The following is a 25280-nucleotide window of genomic DNA, read 5'->3' as shown; positions in this document are numbered from 1 at the left end:
TAGTTAAAGCAGCCTCATGGCTGCTCTACGCTGTTATCTAGCTATGGCTTCAAAAGCCTGGTATAGTACTGCAATGCTCCAATCATGCCCCCTTTCTGCCACCTACAGTGTAAAAGCCAGCTACACTGGTTGTATACCCATGTGGGAGGACTGCCCACAGAAAAATTCCTACCTGGACACATTTATTGACTTATGGATTCTTCCTGCCAGTGGACTGGCATAAAGTTCACTTGTATGAAATAGCAGAATGGATTTTTTTTCCCCATGCTGAACTGGAATTTTCCAGTTTGCCATAGTGTCACAGAGTGGCTTTTGAGCCAAAGGCATGAAACAAAAAAGTGCACATCTGAATAAATAACTTGTGTAGCACATGTTCAGATGGTGGGAAAAAAACGGGATGTGACTGTCTGGGAAGTCAATCTAAACTTGCTATCTGCACTGCCTGGAGACAGTGTGCTTAGTGTAGTTTCTGAAACAACATGATCATGCTCCTGAATACCTACCTGAGGCCTTCAGGTCTCCTCCTGGGTGTGGGGCCCCCAGTAGCTGCAGTGCCTCCGGCCAGCACCATAGAGTAGAAATGAGATGGAATTCAAATTGGCAAGCATTTTCTCAAGGGCTTTGAAATTGAGTTTGGGATTGCACTGGTTGGCTTTTTCCCTTCTCTTTCCCTTTACTAAATCCCACCATGTAAAGCATTCAAGTAAAATTAGACTGAGGCTACAACACTGCTTAACAGCTGTGGCAGGTGTTAAAACATTTAACCCTTTAATAGCATGTTCATTTAGCTGTACAGTACTGAAAGAAGATAAATCACACAGGACTTGGCCTAGTTTTATAGTGATAATACAGTACAGTAAATATAAGACCCTGAATAAAGTTCTCTGGAACAGCTCTATCTTGAACCACTGTTTAGAACTGTCCACTGTACGGAATTTGTCTTGTTGATAATGTATCCTACATTCTAGTGATTTATCAGAGGAGCTCACAGGTAATCTGTGCTTTAGGGGGTCCTATAAACAGTGGCCTGTAAATAGTTAATTTGAAGAGGTTTATTGCTTCCTCCCCCCCCCCTTTATTATCTGTTGTGATTATTCATAGAATCTGTCACTGTAAATCTGCCAGCAGCTTGAGCTTCAAGAGATTTTGGCAGAGTTGTGCAATTGCAGGGAAGAAATCTCAAAGAAATACTTTACAAGCAAGCCCCAAAATCTGTTACTTTAAGACTTCAAAAATCTAAATATGTCATTAAGAGGGGCAATATATTTAGTAACTGTTTTACTCCTTAGATCCACTGCTTAGCATGTGACTGTTCTTTAAAACTGAACACTATAGCCTTAATTCTAAAGGACAGTATTAATTTTAGTGATTATTAAGTGACGTCTGAGTAGTTTGACTTACAGAGGATTTTGTTTTTTGTGAAAATAAAACGATGTATTATGCTGAAATTTCTTTTCACTAGGTTACAAACAAATTGTAATTTTGGGTTTAACTCCTAAATCTGGGCGTTGCTGAGCTCACAATATTTTATCTCTGATTTTATTAATCAATGAAGCACTCCTTGTACTTTGTCACTTTCTGTTTTGCAGCCTTTAATTTTGTTTTCCCTGTATCTTATCACAAAAATTATTGCCTATTGCTATGGTTTTATGTGTATTTTTATTATAAAGTACCAACCGTGACATCATTCATCGTGCTCTCTGGAAAAAAGACAAATCATATAAATGATGACTTCATAAAATGAAACACACTCTTCTAAGTAAAAGGAAAATCCTATTAACAAGCATCGTAGGACACCTTCCACTCTTATCAACAGGGCCAAATACCCTATCCTATCTAAAGAAAACACATATAAAAGGTGTCAGGCTTGATATCTTACTAATTTCAAAGGGTCACTAAAACGTAGGAGACATTTCAGGAAAACAGCTCTTTCGATCTACATCAAATAGCCCACAGTTCTGCAGGGCTGGAAATTTAGATTTTACACACATTAAATAACTTCTGCAAATTTTGGACCGTGGGAAAGTATTTGCTCTCCGTTCCCCCCTCCCCTTTTTAATTGCAAGGAAACGTAGGAATTGCTGGAGTAATATCGGACATGTTCTAAGATACTGCAAATGTCTCTTTTGTCAAGTTAGGATTCCTGGCAATGTGTAATTAGTTAAGTTCGGGAAAATTATAATATAGACAGGTACTTAAGATAGAAACGATGCGTTTTCCATTAACTGTAAGTCATTGCAGCCCCCTTCCGACCAAAGCTGAAGCAACTGAAAAGATCCTAGTTCAAACGACGAATGCTTGAAGGTGTTACGTGATTAAACTGCTAAACACTTCAGCTTGAAAGTGAACCAAGCAGCATTTAACGTGAATAAATGTAAATGTTTTTAAATAATCAAGTGTTTTTAATGAAATTGCACACTCCGAAATTAAACTGTCTTTCTAAATTGGCAGTAGGAAATTCAGAAACTACCCGTTCTCTGAGGTTATTCATAGAAGTGAGGCATACTAAGTGTAGCTTTTATATAATTTCTTTAGGTGATTTCCTTTCATAACAACTTGTCCGAAATGCGATTTTTGTGGGCTTTGGCTGTATAGTGTATTTATGTACAAATGTCATTAAGTTCAGAGCCGATGCAGACCTGTATGAATCTCTTCATACTTTTCTTATGGATTGTTCAACCAATCATAATTGGATCTGGATGTTAGTCACAGTTACGAAATGGCAGGGGATCTTATTTAAATACTTTAAATGTTCTGTGCGAAATTAAGTATATCCATTCTTAAAATAGGAAGCATGAAAGTGACCATGATCTTTCAGTACCGTAAATGAACCAAGTACATATAAATTTTCATCTCCTCGGAGCAGGTTTCAGAGGATGTATTTTTATGTATAGAGGGAAACGCGGCTTCGATGTTTAAACTGAGTCAATCCAATTCTGATTTACACGGATTACCCCAGAAAAGTGCCACTTCCTTAAAGCGTAGAGCCCCCACCATGTCAAAATGCTTGTTAGTGCTTTATTGGACTGTAGATTAGGGTAGGGACTGCGGCCAGCCATGGCTTTGTGCTGTACCTAACAAAGGAGGCCTCTAGTTGCTACCGTAACACGATGAGTATGTTAGAGAACAGCCAGCAGAGCGAGCTTGGGGCAGGTGGGGGGGGGGGCGGGGGGAGCTTCCGCCGACCCACCACGATTGAGTATGTGGGGAAAGTTGTTACAAATGACCGTTCAGGGCGGCAGGGAAGGAGACGTGCGGTTTGGCCCGGGAGGCTCGGGCTGGTTTTCACCCAGGCCAGTTTCCACACGCCAAGTGGCGTGGAGCTGTGCGCGAGCAGCCAGGCACCGACCCCGCCGTTTGTGGCCAAAGCTGCTCCCTAGCCCACTAGTGCCCCTGTTAACTTCATGTGCCTCACGCCGGGGCCGGCCGGCCGGCCCGCCCGGGCTCCCACCCACGGTACTCGGGGCTCGTTTCACACCAGGGGCCGGGTTTTGTCCCTGAGGCCGGCGGGGGCAGGCTGCCAGCCCCGCTCCGGGCGCTGGATCCCCACCCGCCGCGAAAGCTGTCGCTGCTCTTTGGTCCTGACGGGGGGAAGCGGCTTGGCCCCTGCCCCGAGCCTGCCCGGCCGCACGCGTCCGCACAGGGGCCGGAGGGATCGGCGGCTCCCCCCGCCGACAGGCAGCGGGGACGGGGCGGCCGTCGCGCGGGGGCGGGTGTTTCCACGGGCGGTGCCCCCCCCCCGGCGGCAGGATCCCGCGTGCGGGCGGGGCGCGGGGTCCCCAGTGGGAGCGGGTGGCGCTGGCCGCGGCTCTGTGTCCTTGTGCGGAAATGACACACGGTCCCGTCACGTCACGCGAGAGCGCAGCGCGCGGACCCTCGCACACAAAGAGCGGGGGGAACCCGGGCACCAGCGCCGCCGCCGCTCCCGGCCCCGCCGCGACCCCAGGTGAGTGTGCCCGGGCCCGGCCCGCTCCCTGCTGCCGCCGCCGCAGAGCACCGCGGGCGGCCCCGGAGAGGGGACAGCAGGCCCCAGCGCCCCCCCCCCCGTCCCGCTCGGGTCCCGGCCGCTTCTCCCCGCCCCCCGGGGCCCTTTGTTGGCTGCGCTCGGGACATGGCTACAGCGCGATGGCTCGTGGCAACGCTCAGGGCGCGCGGCGGCGACGGCCTGGGCGACTCCATCTCCTGGAGCGCGCGCGGAAGGCGGGGGGGGGAGGGAGAGAGAGTGGAACGGTCACGCCGTCACCCCACCTTCCCCGGACATACAGATCCGCCCGGGCAGCGGTCGCACCGGAAGCCGCCACTGCCGCGCGCGCCGGGCTCGTCGTGGGTTTTCACCGCCGCGTGCGCAGGGGGAACGAACGGGGCTGCCGCTGCCTCCGCCCCGGGGCGGGGTTTCCCTACAGCCCGCCCTGCGGGGCGGCGCGCACGTGGCGGGAGGTGAAGCCCCGAGGAACCGGAGTCCCCGCGCGGGCAGCTGCCCCCCCCCACCCCCACCCATGGGCGCGTGCAGGGAGCCGGTTCCCCAGGCCGGAGACCCGGGGCTGCCCCTGCAGGTACCGCCCCGCCCTTCCCCCCAGTCCGCCCCCGGTCCCCGCAGCCGGGCCTGGCTCGCCGTCTCCCCCGCCGCCACAGGCTGTCCCCGCCTTCCGGGGTGCCCGGCCTCGTCCCTGCCACGAGCCGCGCCGGCGTCTCCCGCTGCCGCTGAGCCAACTCGCTCCAGCCTTGCGGCCCCTGGCAGCCCGGCTCTGCTCGGGCTCTGTGCTTTGTCCTGCGCCCTCCCTGTCCGCGGTGAGGGGCCCCGATTCCCGCCTCCTGCCCAGCTTCAAGGCAGCATGAGTCCCACCGCTGCCCACCTACCTGGGGGGTGCCCCCGTGCGGCTCTTTGTGCGGGACCAACAGATGGAGTTAAGCTTCACCCCCATTGTAGAGGAGGCCCTGCCCCCTGTACGCACTGCCGGGATGTGCCGGCATAACCCCCTAGTGTAGACGTAGGCTACAGCGATGGAAGGGTTTATCTGCGGTTGTAGGAGCCCCCATCCCAGGGCGGTGGTTGATGGGGCCACAGAAGAATTCTTCCATTGATCGTGCTGTCTCTGCACCAGGGTTAGGGTGTGGGTTTTTCACACTCCTGAGCCTGGCTGCTATATTAATATAGACCAGGTCCCCTAGTTTATCTACCCTCTCCTTCAAATGTGTTCTCAGGACCCATTTTTAGGTAGTGACTGCAATAAGTTAACCAGCTACATTTAATGGGATAAAGAAGTAGTTGGGGATTGCTGATAATTATTTTAAAATGTCAAATTATGTAAAACACTTAAAATATTTTATTTAATCCCTCTCCATCTTCCTCTGTATGTGTACTGTTTTAAATTGTAAACTGTTCATGTCTTCTGTGTGTGGATAGGACCTACCACATTATCATCAGAATGATAATAGTAAATGTAGAATCCATAACAATAATATTTTGTTTCTTTGAGCTGTTTTGCGCTGACTAAATTAGGTGCTAACATGCTGACAATCATGAATGCTACTAGGTTTTAACGCCTCCAGTTGTATATTGATTTATTCAGGTTCTGTATCATTGCCAATAAATACTATGAATACATTTTCATAATTAGACCCCCTACAAATCTGTGGATATCTGCTTTATATCTGCAGATCATTTTTGAGGATTGGGGATCAGATGCAAATCTAGTCATCTTCTCAATGACCACTTAGAACTCTTTAGCAATAGAATGGAAACCTCATCCCCCGGAAGAAGCAGAGATCCAGGGGCAGTCCCTGAGCTGGTGCAAATTGGTGTCGCTCCATTGAAGCCAACAGTGCTATGTTGATTTACATCAGCTGAGAATCTTGCTCCAGGTCTGTAATATGGTGGAAATGTGGCTAGAGGATCTGCTACTACATAGATAACCCTCTTCTTCCCCCCTCGGGGTGAAGAAATAAGGATGGGGCAGATGATCTATCTTTTTCCCACTCCTCCACACACATCTACCTAGTGCCTGGCCCAGCTGCTCAGGCTGGACAGTTGACGCTGAATTTGTCTGAGTGAATATATGCTAACATACCTGTTTTGCAATGTGCAATATTTTTTTTAATGTATTGTATGTATTACACATATCTTGGTTTTAAAAATATAAAACCAAGATTTTTTTTTTAAAGTAGAATAAACTGTCCAATACAGTGCTGGAAACTTTTGGATGCAACTGGTGCCAACAGAGATGGTTAACACCATTGTAAATGCTGTTCCTGCAGTGGAGCTGAACATCATTTGTTCTTGTCTAATTAAACTATGTTGAGCACTGGCCCAGCTGCTTACCTCATGTCATTAACAGGTCATTTTGGCAGGTCCAGTGCGTAAAAACGAGAGGACAGTTAAATATAGTTTGAAGAAGACACCACAGCTCCTTTTTTCAGGGAAGCAGGAATACAGAGGTTCAAGACAGAGACTAAAATAAAATTGGAGACAACTTGTCTAAAAGAATCTTGCTGCTTTTCTCAGGAAAAAGACTGCCTACATGGAAAGCCAAATTGTGGTTAGCATGTCGCTGGAAATAAATATGTCTAGCGTATTGAGCGCTTGAAGATGAAGTTGTCATTTGACAACATTTTAGGAAGAGGCAATGGCAATGCAACTTGTGGGGAAATTTTCTCTGGTTGAGAGGACAGATTTTTTTTTTTAACTGCATCTGTAGATGTAACTAAAAATAAAAACAAATTGAAAGCATGCCCTATAAGTCCTATTGGCAAGATGCCACTAATAGAGACCAGTTTCTGTGGAGCCGTGAGGCTGCCAGTATTCCACAGGACAGCAAACGAGGCTTTTAATCTGCATAAAGTATTGGTACACTTTTTGTCCATGAGGGTAACACTTTGATTTTGTCTCCCAGTGTTTTAAAAACAAAAGAGGTTGTGTGTTAAAAGCTTTTATCATGTACTTAATATTGTAGCATTGGAATAGGTTTGTATTATGCAATATGTTGTCCAAGACATTTAATTTTGAGTAGCACTTTTAGACATTCAAAATAATAAAAAAATCCAACATTAGATTATTAATAACATCTTGGATTATTAAAAGTGATAGAACTGTAAACATCTGTTTTAGTGTAGTTTTATGCTGTCTGCTTACATGCAGTTTGGTCAGCTTTGGCAGTAAAGCTGTACTGGTTTGTTACACGTGTTTCAACTTAAAATCTTTTAATTCATTTTTAATAACTTACGCGTAGTTTCAGGTACCAGATCTTCCCTTGAAATCCCTTGCCATTTAAAGTAATTTCAGTCATATTTCCCTACCTAAGTGGGGATGTTTTTCCCCCCTCCAGAAATACCAACACAAACTTCAGGGGAAACTGACTATATACAAAGTGCTGTCAAATGTACAAAGCAAACAAAATTAATATTTTTTTGTTTCCTTCTGGTATAATCATCTTAAGTGTTACTTGTAACACTAGCAGATGAAGACATTTCAGCCAGAAGTGTAATATGCTGACAATAACCTTTTGTAGTCAATTTCTCATGTTGGATGTCATGCAGACAGTTGCAGTGCTGCTTTGTTTTGAGTTTCCAACAGTAGAGGAATGTTTAAATTAAAATATATATAGTAATTAAAATTCCAAAAATCAGAAGAAATCTGTTCATAGTAGGTTTTTATTTAAGGAAATATTTAAATATGAAAATGCTTATGTCCAAATTAAGGGTCCATTGAAATCAACAGCATAAGCTCTGACTGTTTTCAGTGGAACAAGAACTTAACATTTATGAGGACCAACTCTTCTGCTAGTGTAAAATTTCATAACTCTATTGACTTCCAGTGAGCCACAACTATTAACAGTCAAGTATCAGAGGGGTAGCCGTGTTAGTCTGGATCTGTAAAAGCAGCAAAGAGTCTTGTGGCACCTTATAAACTAACAGACGTTTTGGAGCATGAGCTTTCGTGGGTGAATACCCACTTCGTCGGACGAAGTGGGTATTCACCCACGAAAGCTCATGCTCCAAAACGTCTGTTAGTCTATAAGGTGCCACAAGACTCTTTGCAACTATTTACAGAAGTTGAGGAACTTGGACTTTAATGAATAACCCATATGTGAAATTTATCTGCAGGTTAGTCATAACAGTAACTTTACTTTCTATGTATACCTGCAAAAAGATAGGAGTAAACTAGCAACCTCTTTAAACAGAAGGTAAGATAAAGTATCTTAAGGGAATTACTAATCTTCCAATAAAGAGAAGTTTTGCATATTAAAGGTATGTTCTGATTCATACAATCTTGGCAGAAAAGCAACAGATTTAGACTAAGTATACAGGGTTCTTGTGAATACACAAAAGTTTTCATACAGCTGCAATATAAACATTAACCCTCGCTGAACATTAATATTTACACAAGAATTTTGGTTTGCTGGTGTTCCAGGTGTCAGTTCTCTAAAATAAATATCTAGTACAGAACTCTTCTTGTGGTGTTCTGATAAAACTGCTACAGGGATAGTGGGGGTAAAGGAGGGAAACAAAAATTCTTTAGTATATCAGATCTATGGAATTTAAGCAGTGGCATCTCCTTAGGCCATCAGCTACTCCAACTACTAATTAAGCCCCAGTACATTATCTGATCCTTTGAAAAGAGAATGTTTTCTCCGCTCTGCTTAAAACAAGGTGGATAATTTTTTTAAATAATTTTCAAGAATCCTTATTATCACTGAAATATACTGGTACATCCCACCCTTTGATTGAAAAAAATAGAGATTCAACCTCTTCAGATACAAGTGAATCTAAAATCAGAGACATAATACTTATGGTGACCTTCACTGAAAGGCATAAAGTGATGTGCCACCAGAGGCACAAATCATTCATACAAGAAAGTAATATATGAAAGCAGGGGTTTTATATCATGTTTTTACAGTTAATATGGAATGAAGGAAATATGAACTGCTGCAGATAGTCAAATGTTTGTGGTATGATCTGCACTGAAGGAAAAATAAGTATGCACTTAACATGCATTTGCGAGCTAAACAATACAGTCAGATGCAAGGATTTTAATTGTCAGTATCAAACCTTTTCTAGAAAACTAGAAACATGAAGTCTTGTATATCTTAGTATACAGGGCCGGCTCCAGGCACCAGCCCAGCAAGCAGGTGTTTGGGGCGGCCAACGGAGAGGGGCGGCATGTCCTGCTCTTCGGCGGCAGGTCCCTTGGTCCCTCTCGGAGCGAAGGACCAGCTGCCGAAGACCGAAGCGACGGCGGTAGAGCTGCAGATCGCAATCGCAGCTTTTTTATTTTTTTTTTTGCTGCTTGTGGCTGCTAAACCCTGGAGCCAGCCCTGTTAGTATAGATACAGATAATGTTTTTAATTCGCAGAATAAATGGTTGTTATATGTTTCAATATAATACAAAATTACACCCTGCATGTGCCTGGCACACACCTTTTAAACTACGGAACTCTTAAAGAATGAATTTTGGGACAGTGAACAGGCTTTATCTTGTATTGGCAGGAAGATATTCTATGTGACTTTACAGATGGTTGTTGTTACTAGTTTTACAACACTCTCACATATGTTAGGCACTTTACAGTACAGATGGACCTGGTCACTGCTCTGAAGTGCTTACACATGGGGATAGCAAACAATGGATAAGGGCTGGAGTGACAAGCAGCAGTATGATCACATGATTATTCAGGTCAGGGTTGTATATCCTGGTGGATAAACTGAATATATACATCTGTAAATAGATACTGACTTACATATTAAAGGTGTCATGATGAAGTGAGGAGGTAGTGATGTAGCATACCTATAGAAGAAGCCATCAAGGCTAGGTCTATAACATCTGTAAGTTCCATGATTCTAAGAACGCATGTAAGCACTTTCTGTCCAGAGGATTATTTTTTCATAAAATTTCACTGACAACAGTGAATATGTCTCCTTGGTTGTAATGCAGGTGATGCTGTGGGGCTAAAATACATTCAGAACTTGCTTTGCTGTTGCTCCCCTGTAATGTTTTATGAAAACATCATGCCAAACTGTTGAGTGTTTGAGACTTATGTTTATTTCTGACATTTTTCTTAATAGCTTGTCTCATGAACCACTTCTATTCTTGATTGCATAGTTTCTCTTTTAATATTACAGGGGAGCAAAGCAAATTCTGAATGTATTTTAGCCCCATAGCATCAACTGCATTACACCAAGGAGACATGTTTTCACACAGGAAAGTAACATTAGGAAGGTACTTAGTGCATATTTAACTTATTTAAATGCAGTTTAGCAGCTGGAAGCAAGGAGACCCAGTGCCATGTGACCAGACCATTTTCTGTGGACAAGTGCTTCACAGACCAGTTTGAAAAGTACTGACTCATTTCATATCCGTGTTTAAGATGCAGGACATTTTTTTCCCCGAGACAAATGGATGAAATTATCTAGACAACTATAGACTATCTCAATCAGAAGAATGGAAACTTTTTTTTTAACTAGTGTGGCTAAGTCTTTTCAGAAATCTGAATATTTTGAAGTATGTCTTAGTCTTGAAGACTGAAATAGCAAGCTTAGGAAAAAGGAACGTTTGTCTCTTCGTATGTAAACTCCTACATAAACAGTGGCATCTCACAGGAACAATGCAAAGCAGTATACATACTTTACATGATGCCACCTTCACGAACACATAGTGCCAAGAGAGGCATTATGTTAGTCGTAAAAGTGTGGGCATGTGCTATGTCAGTAAAATGTTTAGTTGTTTATGAGCTAAACATTAATTACATTAAAGTAAATGTTGCATACTGTTTTCAAACATAAGGTTCTGGTGTAGGCATTAGGAAATCTTTTTCAATGACTTATTGCTTACATCCTGGGGATGGAGTCCACTGTCAAATGGTGAGACTGCTCTGCCTCTTCTTCCTTGAACATTGAATCTATCTGAATATTGCACCTCTTTGAGTTTCTCTTTGGATGGATAACTTGAGCTAGGGACTCCAACAGAAACAAAATTGCAGATGCCTTTAATAAGGGGCACTTTTGGGTGCAAATTTGAGGAAGGATCAAGAGTAAGTATACTTGCTTCATTCTCAGCATGCAAACCCAAGATCACAGTTGTAAGAATTGATTGTCTTTCTGAAAAAAATTTCCTTATCTTAATAGTGGATTCTTTGGGTAACACTGTGTTAGTATTTCTATTATCGGCCTTTTTTTAGACATTTATAAATAAAAATTCTCCATAATGAAACTTTGCACGCAACGTATGAACCCAGGAATAAATGTGTTTTAACCAAGACCAAACACTTAAAATGCCTGAATCAAGTTATTGTTTTAAATGTGTTTAAACAAGCAACAACCCTAAAAATTGAAGTTTACCGGTTTAAGATGCTTTTTTGTTTGTTTTGTTTAACTCAAAATGGCTAGGTAACTACAAATTAAATTTGACAAGCAATTTCAGCTAAATCCTGATAGTCTATTGCAAAACTCCTGTTGATCTCAGTAGGAGCAGGATTTGGCCATTAGTGTAGAGTATGGTTTTCTTGTTGTGGGTATTTGGTATGCAACATGGCTATGGTCTATCATGCTCCCAAACCCAGTTTCCTGGGAGACGAGACACAAGCTGCAGCTCTGATCCTTTTTCCAGCAAGATACTGTAGCTAAGGGTGGATGTCCCTGAGTTCCCATCTCTGGTAGTCATGGCTACAAACCCAAATTCCCAGGCCACATTACATAAGTACTTCAGTACTAGTGTTTTCTGCCCTGTATCTGTTTATTCTTCTCTAGAACTAGTGACTGTTTTAGAGACAAAAGGGTGAGGGAGAGAGATTTAATTTTTATATTGAAACAAGACAGATCAAGCAACATTTCAACCCCTCCATACACTCAGTGCAATGAGAATCAACAATCAGGAGCTCACTTACCTTCTCAGATGGATTTCTCAATTTGATTATTTGTTGCAACATTTTTTCCTTGATTCTGTTGTTTTCTGTCTTTTTTCCCTAGCCCATTTCCCTCTGGCTTGCTCTGGTCCAGGATTCTTCTCAAAAAGAGGCTCTGCAACTACATACCCTCTCTTCATATTCCCAACTCCAACTGTCATTCTCAAACCCTCACATACCTCTTGCTTCCAACCCACTTGTCTCCTGTCGGAGAGACCTCTCCCAAAGTGTTCTACCTGTTGTTTGAACAGCAGTGACAGAAGAAAAATATCATTCCTTGTGTATCCCCCTACAGAAGGAGGCTGTACACTGGTTTTGTTATCTTTCTCTTTTTTCTTTCTATATATTTATTTGTTCTTTTCTATCTCTGGCTCTATGTTTGCCACTTCTCTCAGCATGATCCCTGACAGTGCTGCCCCAAGGAAAAACCTAGAAAATCTGTGACTTCCTATATAGTATGTGATTGTTGTAAGGATGTCTGCTTGGTTGCCTACTTGGGCCTTTCAAAAAATACAAACTTTTCAGCAACTACATTCAGCTGTCACCTTCTTTCTTGTCACTCCCATATTTTTGGCACTGTGCCGTATCTTCACAAAGTTGTGCCTTCTACAGTAAAATGAAATGAAATGTAATAGTCACTGGCCTGGAAGTTTAATGTCGGATATGGGATATCAAGGCAAGTTCAATTCAATTTAACTTTTTCCTAGAGCACAGGCCACAGTGCTGTCCTTTCAGGATTTTTCAGAAAGGATTGTACAGCCCTTGCCTAAACTCATAAATTACACTGGTTGAATGAAAATCCATTTTAAAATAGATTTAGTTAAACCAGCACAAACCCCTGGGGTGGCACACTTTTAAATTGGCTTAACAATTGGCATAAGCCATTTATAAACCGATTTAAGTGTCTCCTCACAGACGTTTGCACCAGTTTAACTAAAGTGACGTAAAAAAACCTAATTTTAGTTAAACTGGCATAACTTTTATGTAGGCAAGTTATGAGTCAAAACCAGGGGGGAGAATTATGCTGAGTAAAAGGGCCAAAGCAGAGTACTGTCCTCCAAGGACCCCGCACAAACACCCCCCCACAAGCCCTTATATAGGGAGTGTGCTGAGGAGAGGAGGGGTCCTGGAATAGTCCAGAATAGGGAGAGCGCAAAGGTGACTTAAAGGCTCATTAGCCCACCCTCCCTCCCCATGGGCTGTGAGTTCTGTGTTGTGCCTGTTAGTCACATGTACAAAATCTCACACTGAATGAATTAATTATATTTACTATTAATAGCTATCAGCCACTAACAAAGAGAAAGCATGCACGGTATTCAAATGTTCGTATTTAACATAAAGTATTTTAACAGTAATTGAGATTCTTTTAAAATCATTTTGAACACAGCTATTAAATAATAAGACTACAATTACAATTCTTTGTTTATAGCCTTTCAAAATTTCTTTTGTTTTATAAGGCATATTCATGGGACATAAATATGTGCGTGTGTGCTTCCGCGTGGGTGTGTTTAACCAGAAAATCTCTGGTTATGGGTGACTTGGGCAGTATTGACCCATTCAGAGCTTGACCAGAGGAAGGGAATGATTTGGTGAAAGAAGTCTAATTTGAAAAAGCCATGTAGTTATGGAAGTTTTTGTGTATTTCAAATAAGGATTTTGTTTTGTTTTTGGCGGCCAGGCAAGCTTATGAGGCTAGACGTGTATCTGGATAATCTGAACTATGTATGGCTAATTTAAAAGGTATCCAATTTTGGTTGCCACTGTTGGTGGATGTGTACTTATAAATGGCTAGTGAGAGCTGGGTGAGGATGCTTGCTCCATCTGTCCTCACTGGAGTTTGAAGACTTCTTTTTTGAGACATGCCCAGAATTTGGAGTTTATGACAAATGGCATGTGATCTTAGGTTTAGGGAAATTGAGAAATGTAGAAAATGTTTTGTTTTTCCTTTAAAAATGCATTCTGATGATCTTTGGAGGCCACCAGTTAATTATAAAAACATTTGTTACTGTAAATCTATAGGTTGCTGGTTTTTCAATATCACAATCCACATCAAAATAGCCATTTTTTAATGAAAATTTATTCAGACAGCTTTGGCATATTATAGAATCACAGGGAAGGGACAGCAAGGGTCATCTAGTCTAACCCTTAATTATAAAATAGTTTGTGTTTAATTTTTCAGCTGTGGTGAACACTGGAAACTGACCTACAGTGAAACTTGTTGGACACCCTTGGGCCTCCAAAGTTTTTTGGCTCTTATAACAGGTGGCCACTTAATACAATGTGGCCAAAAAAAAAACATTCAGAGAACTTTTATTTATGCACTGCCAAGACACTTCTACTTATATAGAAAGTTAAAACAACTGAACTAATGTTCTTCACAGTAGAAAAAAATCTTAATGTTAAATCATCATACTTTTCTGTCCGTCTCAGGTTGTTTTCTGTTCAATTTACACTGCTGGGCAGATCTGCAGGTGTCCAGGAAACACATAAGAAAAGTGGCTGCCTGTTATAATGTGAGTAAAAATGGAGCAGATAGGAAATTGCCCCAGGACTGTTAATATTGTCCAGGGATAGCAAATAGTAGTAGATAGCAGGTTTCTGACCTCTTTTAACAAAAGGCTGAAAATACAACCCATCCCCTGTTTCTAGAAAACTACTGATGTCCTTTTTTTTTTTTTAAAGTGGGCTAGAAGATGAACTCAGCTGAATTCAGTGATGATGATGAAGGTAAAATGCTATATCTTGTTTATTTTCTAGTCAGATAAAAAATACTAGTTGTATGAAGACTTTGTAGATTTAGATGAAGAATGCATTGTGATAAAGCAACGATTGTAACAATGACTGAAAAGTTAGCTGCTAAAACATCCTATATTATTTTTGTTACCCATCATCCTTCTCCCTCCCCCAAACTCGTGCCTACTGTACTACCTGCCTACTCACTTGCTAGGTATTGTTTTTTAGGCTGTAAGCTCTTTGGGGCAGGAACTGCCATTTACTATATGTCTGTACAGTTCCTACCACAACGGTGCCCCGACTTGGGGGCTTGAAGCTTCAAGGTGTTGCCATTATATAATGATAAATAATAATGACACTATTCAAAAGGCAGTTACAGAAGAACAAACAAAGCACATTGTTGTAAGGGGATCATGAATTTCTGAAGGAAGTGCTTGATTGTTTTAAACCTTCTCTTTTTCTAGTTAAAATTATAAAAAATAATCTTGTGAAAGTAGAAACAGAAAATGAAGATGAAGCACTAGACTGCTCCGTGACATCCAGATCTCCGGAGAAACACTCACTGGATGGCTCAGTTACTTGCCTACAGGATTCCAACAAACGGAAACAGACCTCACTTGGTTGTGATGGTTCAGGGAGCCAGCAAGAGGTTTTACCCAGTGTGAAGAAAAGACGCTTTACTCAAGAGGTGATTTCTCTACATGTGGCTATGCATGATGTACTGTTCAGATTTTATGGGCCAAATTTACTGCTGGTGTAAGCAGAACACAACTCTTAAATTGACTCACACCAGCAATTAATTTGTTTGTAGTCAGAAATGACTATAATCTTTGCCTACTTTAACCATACTACTTATCTGGATATTTTTTAATGATGAGAGCAGTATCCCATTTTACAGCATACATTTTACCATTAATTGTTTTTATCTAAAGCAATTATTTGTTTCTAATAATGCTTATAAACATGAAATTCTCAAACTGTTTTGGATTAACTGGGTCTGACTGTGATCAGAGACCCCCTCTCATGTCCCTAGAATAAAGATTTTATTAGTATTTTCATTAGAAATGTAGGCCCAAGTCCTGCAATCAGATCCCCATGGGTTAACCCAATTGCCGGACCAGGGTTGTAATTTATCCAGATTATGTACAGTGGGACACATTCTGATCTCAGTGAAACCACTCTAAATCTAGAAGTTATTTGAAGTTGATACAGTAACCCCTCACTTAAAGTCATCCCACTTAACGTTTCATTGTTACGGTGCTGATCAATTAGGGAACATGCTCATTTAAAGTTGTGTAATGCTCCACTCTTACGTTGTTTGGCTGCCTGCTTTCTCCCCAGCTGGCAGCCTCCCTACCCCCACCCCCCAGCGCCTCCCGCCCACCGGCAGACCTTGCGGATCAGCGACTTCCCCCTCCTCCCCCCCTCCTGCCCACGGCAATCAGCAGGTTTGCAGCGTTTTGGAGGGAGGGGGGAGGAGCGAGGACTCGGCGTGCTGGCTTCCCCTGCCTCCTGAATGCTGCAAGCCAACTGATTGCCCCGGGCAGGAGGGAGGGAGGAGGAGCGAGGACTCGGCGCACCACTCCCCTCCCTCCCCTGCCTCCTGCCGGTGGCAATCAGCTGGCTTGTGGCGTTTTGGAGGCAGGAGAGAGCGGGAGGAGCGAGGACTCGGCGTGCCTCCCCCCTCCCTCTCCTGCCTCCAGAACCCAGCAATCAGCTGCCTTGCGGCATATAGAAGGGTGAGGAGGGAGGGAGGATGGAGGAGCCAGGATGCAGTGCGAAGTAAAGGGGGAGGAGGTGGGGGGGGGAGGCAGGTCAATGATGGGGGCTTGGGGGAAGGAGTGGAGTGGGCGGGCTGAGGGTTGAGCCCCCCACCCTGGTGCTTGCAGACTAGGGAAGCTGTCCTGGAACCTAAACCCCCTCCCCCCATTTACATTAATTCTTATGGGGAAATTGGATTCGCTGAACATCGTTTCACTTAAAGTCGCATTTTTCAGGAACATAACTACAACGTTAAGTGAGGAGTTACTGTAGTTGCCTTGGATTTACAATGGGACCAGAACCTAACCCAATAACTATAGTGAAAATTTATTCTCGACTGACTCTAGTGATGAATGAGCATGTTTAGAATAAATAACCAACCACAATCTTAGTCTGAGGTTCTAACAGAACCTTTGAGAGGCTAACTTTTTTTTAATACTGATGTTTTTATTTGTGCACTTCTCTCTGCTTTCCAGTTCTGGTGGTGACCAAAATTCAAGTTGTTAAATACTTTGAGTAAGTCAGTGGGACTTAGGCTCATAAGTGCCTGAGCCACTTTTGAACATGAACCTTAAGACTTGCAGTGCTGAATGGAACAAAGCCTAAATACTTCTTAAAATCTGGGCCTGTGGTCCTAAAATATAATATGGAAGATTATTCCACAATAGCAAAATACTTACATTTCATAAAAGCTCAGCAACAGTATGTAATACAGTAGCTTCCTATGACAGTGTAAGTAGCATGGTATTATGTGCCCGTAGCTCATATGGAACAATCTGCCTTGTAATTTTTTTGGTAGTACAGTAAATTTATAATCTTTTTAACTGTGTATAGCATTATCTGAAATACATACACACATCTGTGCTTAAAGTCCAGGCTCCTTATGGATAATACAAAAGAATGTTCCACAATAGATTAGTCTGAAGTTTGAATACTCTGTGTGCTTCAGATAATGCTATACCCAGCTGGCAATATAATCTGTATAGTGCCAAGATTATTACTGGAGGCAAGGAGAATGTTCTGAAGGCAGAACAAGGTATCCCAGATTAACAGAAAATGCTTAAATCTAGTCCCAAATGTGGCACTAGCTGTTAGCTGAACATTGACTGTGTGTTTCTGAAATGCAGATCTACAAATTCCTCCCACAACCAGATCCAAACATTGTGAGCTGCATTAGTGAAAGGGCAGAAGTTCTGCTGCCCTTACAACATACAGAGATCTGCCATAATTCTCAGCGTAAGCACTTCTTTTCTTCCAAAGGGTCCCATCCAACCCCAAGAATGTTAACTTTTATGTGTTCATTTTAGAAGGGCAATAAGGCACTTTAGATGATGACTCCATGCTGATTAATACACTTCCCAGGTACTGCCTTGTTCCTGCCTCTTCACTTGAGCTGAGCATTAATCAGGACTACCCTCAGATTGTCATGTTTTATTGCTTCATGGAACACAAAAAAACCTATGGTGAAACCTGAAAAGGACTAACAAATGATTTCCTTATCATAACAAGCCTTCTAACAAAGATGGAGCCAAATTGTGTGGGGCAGTCTCTGAAGACATGAGGTTACCAGATAAGAGCAAGTTTCACCATATGTTCAAATCTCTTTATAATGCTGATTTTTTTTTAATCTGAAAAGCCAGAGATCCCTGTTCTTAATTCTGTCTGTTGTGCCTTGGTATTACTGGATCTTATAGCAGGTGCTTTAGTTAGGCCACATCTTCCCACTTAACAAGGGCACTTCTCTGAAAAGTGATGTTTTGGTGTTGCTCCATGTTTATCATGTCTCATTTAGTCCATCCCAAATGTGCTTTGTTTACAAGTAAAACTGGAGAGGAAAGTTTCTAATAGCGATCCCTGCAGACTCAACTTGGATCTGAAAATCAAGCTTCTCAACCTTATCGTTGCTGATAGGATTCTGCACTCTAAATTGAACCCATTAACACTCTCACTTATCACCTGTGCAACCTCATGGTCTTCAGTGGTGTTACACTTGTGTAAATGGGCAAGATATGGCACTGCAATTGGAATTTAGCTTATTCTGGTGATGATGCATGAGGTAGAATAGAACCCAGCTTGATCTCCCCTATATGTTTTGGCTCTGCATTGCTTATAGGACTAAAAAGTAGTGTAAACTTATTTTTATCACTAGGGTAAGCAGATATGAGTGTGAATACACATAGGAAGCAGATTAGCTGAGTAAGAAGGTGCTGTCATTTTTTTTACACTGTTGTTTTTCAGAGAAGATCCACCATATAAGGGCCTGATCCTAGGATGGGACTTACAGTTGCTCATCACCTCTTAACCTCAGGCCCATAGTCTGTATTTCATTGCTTTTTAATATCTGAATGCAAGTTCTTTATTTTTTGTCTAATTAATATTCTGTCTTGCAAGCTGAGGAAAAATTCAATATGGTCAGATTAAAAATGTGTGTGTGTGTTCTCACATTTTTGAGTTCTGTGTATTGTAATTTTTTGTTGTTGTTCACCTACTTAATTTTCTAAGAGTTATTCACAATATTCATGTGCTTGAAAAAAGTAAATAAATAAATGATGAGCTAAATATTTACAGTGAATTAATGAAAACATTTGCTTCAGAACTCAAACAATGAGGAACGGTTAGGAAATGCAGTGCTTAAAAATAATTTATAGCATGAATTCTTAAAGAGTTCACTACTAGCTGGTTTAGAACCATGAAGAATTCAATGAATATAAATGTCTCTGCCTTTCAGAAACAGATCATTGTACTTTCATTTTTAAAAGGCCTTTTCACTAATTATATTGGGGAGGGCTAAGTTGTGTTGGTATCATAGAGTTGTCCCTGAATTGGACCGCTGGGGGTAAATACTTGAATACATTTTTCAGAGCCAAAGGAGAAAAAATTAACACACTTGTCAAGGCTGTTGGACGACAATGTCCTCCTTGGGTGGTAATAGGGAGAGTAATGAAACATTAAAATACAGTTGGGGGAGCAGTGAGGTTGTGGCTAGATCACAGGATTCGGAATCAGAAAACATGAATTCAGACACAAAGTGGGAGGTAATGATAAGTATTTAAAGCTCTCTGGGTAAAAATGCTAAGTATTATAATTGTATAGTTATCCCATAACAGAGGTCATGAACAAAGAAGTAAAATAATACTTTCCCTGTAAAGCATGTTTGGTGATTGTTTTCCTTCAATACATTTATGAACTTGGTTTATATAGCACAGTTGGGTTCATTGATGAAAATTAGGCAGTGCATATTTATTTAATGACGCCTACCTGTGGAACACAAATTTGTAGCTATTATTTTAAAGCAAACTGTCTTACTAATACAACGTTTGTTGATTCATAGGGCCTCATTTCAAACATGAAGAACCGAGATATTGGGTCACCCGCTCAGGCAAACGTAGAGCAGCCTAACAAGAACAAGAATCCCAATATAACATGGCTGTGTGAAGAAGAACCCTTCAATGACGTGACCACTCCATCCTATAAGAAACCTCTGTATGGCATCTCACACAAAATTACAGAGAAGAAGAGCACACCAGGGGCAGAGCAGTTTTCTTCTTATGAGCTATTTGAAAAGGTCAATCCAAGCAGCCCCTCCCATCTGCGGAATTTGAGTGATCAACGTAAAAGGGATTCTGCTGCTACCATCGCTGTTACAGCTTCCACTGCAGATTCTGATCCAAACATATATTCTTTGATACAGAAAATGTTTTACACCCTCAACACCCTGAATTCCAATATGACTCAGCTTCACAGTAAGGTTGACCTGTTGTCTCTTGAGGTCAGCAGAATTAAAAAGCATGTCAGCCCAACAGAGTCTGTAGCAGAGTTCAGGCCTCCCCCAGAGTACCAGCTAACCGCTGCAGAACTCAAACAGATCATGGATCAGAGCACATCAGGTGGAGATTTGGCTTGTCGGTTACTAGTTCAGCTTTTCCCAGAGCTCTTCAGCGATGAGGAGTTCAACAGGAGCTGCAGCACATGTGGCTTCCTTAACAAAAAGAAGCTTGAATCGCTTCATCTGCAGCTTATCCGAAACTATGTGGAAGTTTGTTATCCTTCTGTGAAGAACAATGCTGTGTGGCAGGTGGAGTGTTTGCCTCAAGTTAATGACTTTTTCAGTAGGTTTTGGGCGCAAAGAGAAATGGAAAATAGTCAGCAAAGTGTGCAGTCATCCAGTTTTTATGAGTCTGAACAGGTAGAGTCCTCTCATTTCATTGAGGATAAAGAGCAGGAGGAAGCTTTGTCTCTGGACAGGGATAATGCCACCACCTCAGATTATGTTCTGGATGCTCAGGATCTCAATGAATTTTTAGATGAAGCTTCATCCCCTGGGGAATTTTCTGTGTTTTTGTTACACAGATTGTTTCCTGAGCTCTTCGACCACAGGAACCTGGCTGAAAGATATAACTGCTATGGAGATTCTGGGAAGCAAGAGCTGGATCCTCATCGACTTCAGATAATTCGAAGATACACAGAAATTTACTTTCCTGATGTGCAGGAAGAGGAGGCGTGGTTGCAGCAGTGTGCACAGCGAATAAATGATGAACTTGAAAGTATGTATATGGATGGGAGTGAGTGTGAACAGATGAGAGACGACTGCTATGATTCTTCTAGTTTGCCTGATGATGTGTCTATCATAAAAGTGGAAGACAGCTTTGAATATGAAAGGCCAGGAAGAAGGTCAAAAAAGATTTGGCTTGTGCCCATAGACTTTGATAAACTTGACATTCCCCCTCCCGATTTTGATGTTCCTATCCCGGATTACCTGCTGAACAAGGAACAAATTAAAAATATATATGAAAGCAGTCTGTCCATAGGAAACTTTGCATCTCGATTGCTTGTTCACTTATTCCCTGAACTGTTTACTCATGAAAATCTAAGGAAGCAATACAACTGTAGCGGATCACTAGGCAAGAAACAACTTGATCCAAGCAGGATTAAATTAATTCGACACTATGTGCAAATATTGTACCCAAGAGCAAAGAACGATAGAGTATGGACACTGGAATTTGTTGGGAAGCTTGATGAGAGATGTCGACGCAGGGATACCGAACAGAGGCGCACATACCAACAGCAGCGGAAAGTTCATGTTCCGGGGCCTGAGAGGAGAGAATTTCTTACCTATGCAATAAACCCAGAAAGATTCAGAGAAGAGTTTGAAGGGCCACCACTGCCGCCGGAAAGAAGCAGCAAAGATTTTTGCAAGATACCACTTGATGAACTTGTCGTTCCTTCCCCAGACTTCCCTGTGCCTTCTCTGTACATGCTATCTGATAAAGAGGTCAGAGAGATAGTACAGCAGAGCCTTTCTGTGGGAAACTTTGCTGCCAGGCTTCTAGTAAGGCTCTTTCCAGAGCTCTTTACCCCAGAGAATCTCAGACTGCAATATAACCATTCAGGTGCTTGTAACAAGAAGCAACTTGATCCCACCAGACTCAGATTGATCCGCCATTATGTTGAAGCAGTTTACCCCGTGGAGAAAATGGAAGAAGTGTGGCATTATGAATGTATACCAAGCATCGATGAAAGATGCCGGCGTCCCAACAGGAAAAAGTGTGATATACTGAAAAAAGCCAAGAAAGCAAAAAAGTGACATGCTCTCTAAATTCTTCAGACTTTGACCACTAAATTATTTGGGAAGAGCATATTTTGTTCTAGACTGGGAGCCTGATCTTACTATGGAATCTAAGGGCGATCAGCCCCTAGGAATATTGGGCGCTAAGATTGTTACTTTTTAATATGTGTGTTGCACATATAAGGGCACTGCAACAGTGGGAAGTGGTTTACTACATTTGTACATGATAAAGACCATACATGATCAGTGATGAAGTCACTACTGACTCATTAAGAGCATGAGTTTCGCTGGTGCAAATACACATATTAAGTGTATTAGTCCTCTCCCCACTTTTGCATCTTCCATTTTTATCACTTTTTTTAATAATAAAAAAAAACTTTTAAAAAATCATTGTGCTCTTCGGGGCAGTTTTGCATTAAACCCTTTTAAACATCAAGGTTAAATAATTTGGAATCTGAATTATTTTTTAACTTGCAAATTTTGTTTTTGAAAGTGCCATGTTCATTGAGAATGATTGAAACATCAGACTTGGTTACGATAGTAATTACAGCTATCCCTTTGTTTTGTTCTTGATGATAATGAAAATAACAGGAGATCAATACTGGGTCAAATGTAATTTCCTTTTTGACTGTTACCAATGTATTATTTCCATTTCTATAAGAACTAAGACTTGATTAGACACAATGTGTTTTTACGTTGAGATGGTAGACCTGATCCTTCACCCTTACTCATGTAAGTTATTTCATTGTCTTCAATATGACTACTGGGAACTGCTTCAGTGAATAGGGTTACAAAACAGAATCAAGCCCTTTAACAGCAGAATGTGTTGCTATTGCCTGTTAGTCTCTCTCTTTTTAGAAAAAGTACTTGAAACAAGGAATGTAGAAAAACATTTAAGTCCTTATTCTTCATCAGAATTATGATTCCAAAGTTTCCAGTATTAAATCAAATATTTAATAAGCAAAAGGTAAATACAAAGATTTGATTCTGTGGTAGAAGTGAATGCTGCAGGGTTCCCCCCTATGAGCTGTGGCGATATGGTGTGTTTGTGTGAATACAGCACAACCTGGAGTCTCCGAATGTCATAGGGATATTGAAAATTCCTTTGATTATCCAAATTGATTTAGTGTAATTAATATCTATCTGGAAATGTAATCTTGTATGGTTAACTTAGGTTCAGATTATCAAGATTGCATTGTTAATATGATTAGTTATAATGAAGAACATCCTAACTCCTTTGTGACTTCACAGTTTCTGATCTGTCCTTGAAGAGTGCTGCATTAAAATCAGAACCTGATTTTCCTCTCAATTACGTTGCTCTAAAGCAGGATGTCCGTTGATGTCAATGGTGTGAGAGAATCGAGCCTTCCGTTAGATGTTAGTCATGGCAGTGATCATTTAACACTGACCATCCCTTGAACATCTTGAGATTTGTTGAGGTTCTCTGTGGTCCTCTTTTGTTATTTATTTAGATGGATCATAGTATCACATTTCAGTTAAGCCCCAGTGTAAATTTCTATTTTAGCAATTGTATTAAACTACAAAATACTTGATATTTTTACTTCAGTTTTTTAGAATTTACTGGTCTCAGAATCATGTTGACCCCTTCCTTTAAAAAAAAAAATTTTTTTTTCTAATGGCAAGAATTAGCAAAGTTATTTTACAGTGTTAAAGCAGTAGTATGTCAGAGTAGATAGTAGAACTCACACATTTTCCCCTATGTTCTAGCAACATCCTAAAAGAATGTATGATTAGAGTCATGATTGTACTGAATAATCTAATACTGTTTAAATTCACTTAAATGTTTCCTGTTGGCATAAGTAATAGCAGACCATGCGCAAAATGGATATCAGCGCAAATATGGTTATAAATAAAGTGAGAACATTTTACCAAAGATAATGAACTTATACCATGCCTGCATCCTACCTTTCATTTTAGTACATATTTTTAGCAAACTGAATATTTCAGAAATGCAAGGTTTTTTATAATTATATGCTACCTAACACCTCTTTGTGAACTATTACACATGCATTTTTATGGGCTATATAAAATGTCATGAAAATGGTAAAAGTCTTTTAATTTAGAGTTGAAAATGGCTAGCATGTATTCTGCAGCCCAAAAGGTAAGGAATGTTATATGCAGATTTTCTTTATAGTTTCTTTATCTTAATGTCACATTTGTTTCAACAATAAAGTATGTCAGATCCTGTTGAGGACTTCAACGTATCTTAAACTTGTACATGGTTGGTAAATAGATTATATGAATGTATGGAATTTTCTACCACAACATACAATTTTAAGATATATTGACATTTTCAATGAGTTTTGATATTCATTTGGTATATTTGGCTTCATAAGGCAACCAAATGAATCTATTTATATGACACACTGATCAATATATGAGGGGGTTTATTTTTAAAAAATTACATTATCAAAAGTGGACAGCTCAACAGAAATGGTCTTTTTTTCTCAATTTCTGGTCAAATTATTGTAGTCTGCTTATATATTATATATTCTTCTGATTTGATTGTCTTGTTGGATTGCCCACAATCCTTTTATAACCTGACATCCTTTTGAAAGGCAGTTTGATATAAAGGCAAAATACACCTAAAAAGTGACAGCTTGCAAAGGAAACTTGTTGAGGTGCATTTGGAAGTGAATTCATCCAGTTGGTCAAGTAATGAAATGTATATGTTGTTAAAAAAGAAATGGCTCATGATTGGCTATGAACAGACTCATAAACTGTCAGTTTTTTTATTTAACTTTTCTAAGGTCTCTTACTAAGATCTGGAGTAACATTAACCAATCAGACTGAATACACAAGTGAGGGCATCTTGATTAGCTGCAACTGCTCTAATGTCATCTCCCTTTTAGAATGTTATTTTAAAAGGACAAACAGTCACTGATTTCAAACGTAGGCTATCTGGAGAGATTCCCAGATATTAAATGAAAACATTCAGAACATATGTAATCATACACACACCGATTTCATATTCACTATACATGGTTTTACTTCAGCAAATCCTGTTGAGATGAATGTCAAAAGTCTAAGTATCTGCTTATTATAACTTTAATATAACACCTTTGGTAAGTATTAAACAACTCTCTCCTACAGTGATTCTAAAGGAAACAGCATAGTATTCAATGACTCTATAGTTTCTAGTGTGACTGTCAGAATTTTCCCAACAGAAAAAAGAACTGCAAGCCTGCGACGAAATTAATGTAGAACCTTTTTATTTTATTTTATTATTTTATGTTGGTGTCTCACCAATTTCACACAAATGAAACACTTAACTAAGGAACTGTGCAAGGGTTTAAAATGTATATATT

The 25280-nt window shown here is 41.0% G+C and overlaps 1 protein-coding gene across 4 annotated transcripts; it reads left to right on the top strand.

Moving 5' to 3' along the window:
• The first annotated feature begins 3695 nt into the window (after nucleotides 1–3695).
• On the top strand, nucleotides 3696–23860 carry BEND3 (BEN domain containing 3). 4 transcript variants are annotated; one of them, XM_045008922.1, is made up of 5 exons: nucleotides 4530–4553; nucleotides 14322–14404; nucleotides 14574–14618; nucleotides 15089–15312; nucleotides 19717–23860. In XM_045008922.1, the coding sequence occupies exons 3-5, from the start codon at nucleotides 14585–14587 to the stop codon at nucleotides 21967–21969; spliced, it is 2511 nt and encodes an 836-aa protein (XP_044864857.1). In that variant the 5' UTR covers nucleotides 4530–4553; nucleotides 14322–14404; nucleotides 14574–14584; the 3' UTR covers nucleotides 21970–23860. The 4 variants fall into 4 exon arrangements, with proteins under 4 accessions (XP_044864858.1, XP_044864860.1, XP_044864857.1 ...); XM_045008923.1 differs by lacking the exons at nucleotides 4530–4553; nucleotides 14322–14404 and adding an exon at nucleotides 3696–3946; XM_045008924.1 differs by lacking the exons at nucleotides 4530–4553; nucleotides 14322–14404; nucleotides 14574–14618 and adding an exon at nucleotides 17513–17621 and having other exon boundaries at nucleotides 14947–15312.
• The last annotated feature ends 1420 nt before the right edge of the window (nucleotides 23861–25280 follow it).

The sequence above is a fragment of the Mauremys mutica genome, chromosome 3 (genome assembly GCF_020497125.1).
Source record: "Mauremys mutica isolate MM-2020 ecotype Southern chromosome 3, ASM2049712v1, whole genome shotgun sequence".
Lineage (NCBI taxonomy): Eukaryota > Metazoa > Chordata > Testudines > Geoemydidae > Mauremys > Mauremys mutica.
The sequence above is the reverse complement of the archived record's forward strand: the minus strand, read 5'-3'. Positions and strand labels throughout refer to the sequence as shown.

What these genes read in the sequence shown, in the direction of transcription:
- BEND3 (XM_045008923.1), top strand. Translation starts at nt 14,585, where the DNA reads ATGAACTCAGCTGAATTCAGTGATGATGATGAAG. An exon ending in ATTCAGTGATGATGATGAAG is followed by an intron (nt 14,619 to 15,088) that starts GTAAAATGCTAT and finishes CTCTTTTTCTAG; the next exon opens with TTAAAATTATAAAAAATAAT. An exon ending in AAAGACGCTTTACTCAAGAG is followed by an intron (nt 15,313 to 19,716) that starts GTGATTTCTCTA and finishes GTTGATTCATAG; the next exon opens with GGCCTCATTTCAAACATGAA.